Source organism: Spermophilus citellus (genome assembly GCF_964194105.1).
Source record: "Spermophilus citellus genome assembly, chromosome: 6".
In the NCBI taxonomy this organism is placed as follows: domain Eukaryota; kingdom Metazoa; phylum Chordata; class Mammalia; order Rodentia; family Sciuridae; genus Spermophilus; species Spermophilus citellus.
The window spans coordinates 68698049-68703939 of NC_138187.1; the positions used below are offsets into that span (position 1 = coordinate 68698049).

General features: G+C 32.0%; 1 protein-coding gene across 1 annotated transcript; it reads right to left on the minus strand.

Annotated features, from left to right (window-relative positions):
• Window positions 1-4956: 4956 nt before the first annotated feature.
• Window positions 4957-5483, minus strand: LOC308650767 (ubiquitin-ribosomal protein eS31 fusion protein). The gene has a single exon (XM_081297093.1). It carries the CDS (start codon window positions 5444-5446, stop codon window positions 4976-4978), a length of 471 nt encoding a protein of 156 aa, XP_081153219.1. The 5' UTR covers window positions 5447-5483; the 3' UTR covers window positions 4957-4975.
• Window positions 5484-5891: the final 408 nt, after the last annotated feature.

Consider the following 5891-nt stretch of genomic DNA (forward strand, 5'->3'; position numbering starts at 1 on the left):
AATTTTACTCAGCAATAAAAGAGAATAAAATCATGTCGTTTGTAGGTAAATGGATAGCATTGGAGAAGATAATGGTAAGTGAAGTTAGCCAATCCCCAAAACATAAATGCCAAATGTTTTCTCTGATATAAGGAGGCTGACTTATAGTGGGGTAGGTAAGGGGAGCTTGGGAGGAATAGATGAATTATAGATAGGGAAGAGGGATGGGAGGGAAGAGAGGAGGCAGAGAATTAGCAAGGATGGTGGAATGTTATGGACATCATTATCCAAAGTACATGTATGAAGACACAAATTGGGTGTCAACCTATTTTATATACAGAGATATGAAAAATTGTGGTATATATGTGTAATAAGAATTGTAATGCAAAAAACCCAAAGTACATGTATAAAGACATGAATTGGTGTGAACACATTTTATATACAAAGATATGAAAAATTGTACTGTATATGTGTAATAAGAATTGTAATGCATTCTGCTGTCATGTATTTAAAAAAAATAAAATCAATTAAATAAAAAAAGAAAAATGAGAGGAAAAAGACAAATGAGAGAAAAGTTATATGCTTAAAAAATATGAACGATAATCTAAGAAAACTCAATCCAAAGAAAGCAACTAAGTTTTCAAAATAAATAGAGGATTATCTAGAAATCAGCAAGAATCATATTAACATCAGAATCTCAACAGCCACATTAGAGGAAAATAGAGTCATGTTTCAGAGTGTAAAGGAAAATAATTCAAACTGAAAAAATATTATAAGGTTGCTGAACTTTTATTTAAATGTAAGTATGACATAAGGAAATATTTAGATATTCTATAACTCAAAATGTTTTTCATATAAAGATCTACTCTGGTAGAACTTAGGAAAAATGCTTAAACCAGAAAGTAGAGAAATGAATCAAGGAGAAGAGAGTGAGATGCTGACAACCAGGCATGCACAAGATTTTCAAGTTTATTATTGATTAAGTAAACAATTATTATAAAGAAAATTGCATATTTGGTAAATTTAAAACTCTTGTGTTAAGTGAGATCAATTTACTGGCAAGGATGAGTAGAGTTGTCCTCACAAAAATACAGACATTTATGGAGAAAAATTTATGTGATCTTGAAGGATATTGAATAATACTTAAATAAATAAATAAATCTAACAAGTTTGAAGACTTAACATTTTAAAGATGTTAATTTCCTTGAAATTAATGGATGTATTCAATATAATTCCCATTAGTACCATAGTTATAGTTTTGATAGAATTAAAGCAAATATTTAAAATTTATGTAAACAAAGGAAGGCCCATAAATAACTAAGAATATTCATAAAATGAGGTATTCTTGGGGATCACATTCTGTCATATATTGGCACATTAAAAATCCATAATATTAATTTAGTGCTGGGAAATGATCATACAATGGGTCAGAATCAAATCCATATATGTGGAAAACTGATATACAACAGTAAAAAGATTATAAACAGTGGGAAACGTCAATTTTTTAATTAAATTTTCCTAGGGAAATTATTTCACCATATGTATTTAAGTCAAATTTGTTCCCTATCTCACACCATATACTAAAATAAATTCCAGATGGGTTCAGTTTTAATCATGAAAAGCAAAACATGTATATCTGTTATAAAACAATGTAGGGACTATTCTTGGGACATTGTTCTGGGCATAATTTCTTTAATAACATGCACAAATCATAAATAAATATAAAAGGCCTCTATTCAAGCCATGTAATGAACAGGAGACAGACTGAAAGAAGATGTTTCCAGCTGATTATTGCTAAAAATTTAATGTATTCATGAAATTTCTTAAGTCAAAAACAAAAATAATTTAACCAAATAGAAGGAGAAAACTTAATGGCTAATCAGATACTCAGCCTTATTATGAAGTAAAGATCCACACAGTAAATCTTAAATTGATAAAATTGTATAAGATGGACAATATAAAGTGTTACAGAGAAGATAAATAAGATAGAGATGAGCATTTGCTCAGTTGCTGGGTAAGATACAAACTGGTGCATCACTTTGGAGAGTGATTTCAAAATGTTTTATAAATTTAAGAGCATCAGGGAATTGTTACTAACCAAGAAATTCTACTCTTATGTGTCTATCTCCATAAAGACCTCAGAGAAATTCACAAAGAAGCATTCACATAGGTGTTCATTACAGTATTGTTTAACATAATAGATTTAGAAGAAAATTTTGATTATTATGAATAAGAGAATGGAGAAATCTGTGAAACCTATGAATGATAGACTCCTACATAGGGTCAACAGGAATAAACCACATCTACATGTATCTCCATGGATAAATTTCAAATGCGTAAAGTTAGAAAAATCTCAATATCTTCTATGAAGAAATTAAGGATGAGGAGGGAGACAAATATACAATAAAATAAAAGAAAACCTATGTGTAAATTACTGATGGTAAATGATCACTAATTCATGATAAATTGTATGTATCTTCAGTCCCGAGTAAGGCATTGACAGGATGCAGGATGCAGAGTAAAGCAAAGGAAACTGGGTGATGAGACAATATGAGTCTAGGGCAGGAAGGTTAGGAGAGATGAGGTGATCAGGGAAGACCTCTCTGAGGACGTGGCATGCATGAAATGTGAATGATGAGAGGATTCACATCAGCCAGGCAATGATATCGAGGAAATGAATTCTGTATAGATGGCTGAGGTCCCAGGACAGGAACAGTTAGGTATGTTGAAACATGAGGGACAGAAAAGCAAGTTTGAGTGGCTTGTGGTTGGAAAATGGGTCTTGAGGGATTAGTGAGTAAGATGAAACAAGGAGGCCACATGGAAGCATAAGTGGCATTGAAAACCACTGGGAGGGATTTGAAATTTTAAATAAGATAGGAAATAGTATGAAAACTTTAAGCAGGGAATGACATGATCTGATCTGTCTTCAAAAGATCATTTGAGCCTTTGAGTAGAGTACATTTTTGGGGGAAGGCATAGTATCAGAGTAAGAAACAGGTTATATACATAAGGCGGGAAATAATTTGGATTACACTTAACCATGGTAACAAAGGAGAAAATATCAGAGAAATATTTGAAGAAAAAGTGATCTGAGTAAATAATTTTATACCCAGAACAGTTGTCCTTCTAGCATAAAGGCAAGAAAGATACATCTTTGAGAATGTAAGGATTTAAGGAATACACCTTGCAGGAGCTCTTCTAGAAAAATCTGGAAAGATGGACAGTAGTCAAGAAAGAGATGTGCCAATAGGCAATTGGAGAATAAAGAAACTATAGTAGAAAAATTAAATAAAAACAAAAAAAATCCCCAAATAACCTTAGGTGTTTATTATCGATTAAGTTTATTATCCATTAAGTAAACAATTATTATAAGGAAAATTGCATATTTGGTAAATGTAAAACTATAGCATTAAGTGAGATTAATTTACTGGCAAGGATGAGTAGAGTTGTCCTCACAAAAATACAGACATTTATGGAGAAAAATTTATGTGTATAGAACTACATCTGGTCTACTATGAGAGCTATAGATACAGATGGATCACAACATAAATGTTGTGATAGCATGTCACTAAGGAGGAGTATAAGTTAGTTTCTGAATGTTATAAGGATGAAATCAAACAGTAAGTGTTACACCTGACTTTTAACCTTTTAAAAATCTTTTTATTTTAATGTAACTCTATGTGGAATATTTAAGAACTAGTAATTCTCTTGATGAAGAAATATGACCATAAATCCACCAATTCCTTCCATTTTATTTCAGTTCACTCTTCCTCTATGAAATGTTGGTCAACTTTAGTAGTTGTTTTTATAACTACCCCTTTTATTTTAGTATATATGTGTATATAAACTTATCTATTGATCATCCATCTATTTGTATGCATGCATATCTAGAATGGCAATAAAAAGCTTGTTTCTGGGGCTGAGGTTGCAGCTTAGCAGTAGAGCACTTGCCTACCATGTGTAAAGCACCATATTTGATCCTTAGCACCACATAAAATAAAGGTATTGTGTCCATGTACAACTAAAAAAAGAAAGAAAGGAAGAAAGAAAGAAAGAAAGAAAGAAAGAAAGAAAGAAAGAAAGAAAAAGAAAAGATTGGTTCTGAGTGGTAGATTGGAATTGTTTTTCTTCTTTCTCCCCTCATTTCTTATCTTTAATTTCTCAATTTTTAATAGCAAAAATATTCCATGACTACAAAAACAAATGATGTTATAAATTCTGAACAATACAGTAAAAGCATGGGGCAGGGCAGATAAGAAAAATATTTAGTTTATATAACACTTGTATGTGATCTATTAACAAAACTTTCTGATATCCAGTCAAACTTGTGTAATTACAGATAGAGATAGCAAAACCATTAGTTAATTTTTTAGGATCTTGTCATAGTCAAAGTATTTGTATATGTATTTTGTTTGTTTTATCATTTCAACAACCTTATGAAGCAGATAGAAAGATCTAGTTTTAATTTTATATGGGATTAAGAAGTTAAGTGATTTAACAACAGACAAGGAAGAGAGAGTCAGCAATAAAACTCAGTTTTAAAAATAAGCATCTTGTGGTTTTTCCTTTCCTTTCTTTTCTGTGTAACATTTCAACAGTTAAATAAATGTCTAAGAATCATTAATTATATTAGAAGGCATAGAAGAAGTTACTGTGAAAGAATAAATAAACAAATGAGACATGCCCTCTCTCCTCTAAGGAGTTTACATTGGTGTTCACAGTATTTCCTGCAATCCAAACAAAGCATTGCTGTATGAAGACAGCCATGTCTCTCTAGTCCTCCTTAAATCAACTTTCTCTGTGAACATCCCATAATTTTGAATTACTGTTTATTGCTCATTTATGGTTAGGATTATGATTAAAGCGCAATTCATCTCTGATAAAGTCATGTCTATGTTGATTCACTAAATCAAAACTTTTGAGAGTACATTTTGCTTTCATTATTTCTTTTTTTTTTTTTTTTTAGTTCATGTCTTTTATTATCTCAAATACATTACTTGTCTTCTGGTTTGTTGAAGCAGTAAGTCAGACAACACTTGCCACAATAGTGTCTGTCAAAGTGGCTGGCCATAAAAACTCCTGCACCACATTCATCTGAAGGACACTCACGTCGAAGGCGGCTAATTTTGCCATTTTCATCCACCTTATAATATTTCAGGACAGCCAACTTAACCTTCTTTCTCTTATGCTTATTCTTCTTGGGAGTGGTGTAAGACTTCTTCTTCCTTTTCTTAGCACCACCGCGAAGCCTCAGCACAAGATGAAGGGTGGACTCCTTCTGAATGTTGTAGTCAGACAAAGTACGTCCATCTTCCAGTTGCTTACCAGCAAAGATCAGTCTTTGCTGATCAGGAGGAATTCCTTCCTTATCCTGGATCTTGGCTTTTACATTTTCTATAGTGTCCGAGGGTTCAACCTCGAGTGTAATAGTCTTCCCCGTAAGGGTTTTTACGAAAATCTGCATCTCGGCGGCGGTCCCACCGCAGATGGCGGATCGGAAAGCCATTATTTCTTTAATAACTAACTTCTGGCTAATCAGACATGCACTGCAGTAAATCCATGTGAGTCACTGATGATACTATGGGATTGACTTTTTTTCTTTATAAAATTTTTAGTCATGACATACTTTAGATATTTATGCCTCCTCCAATTTTTAGTGTTTATGCTACCACTTTGGATGATAAAATATTTTGAAAAATACTTAACATATAAACTCATGGCAAATCAACAATTGATAGGTTGTTTGATGCCTTATCCTAATTTCTAATGCCTAAACACTTTCTTTCCTCTTAATTGAAATTATTACTAAAGATTTTTACTAAAATAGTCCTTAATATATTTTCTCTTTCAACAAAACTCATAAAAATCCATCTATATCCACTAATAAAAGCTTATTTTTAGCATACGAC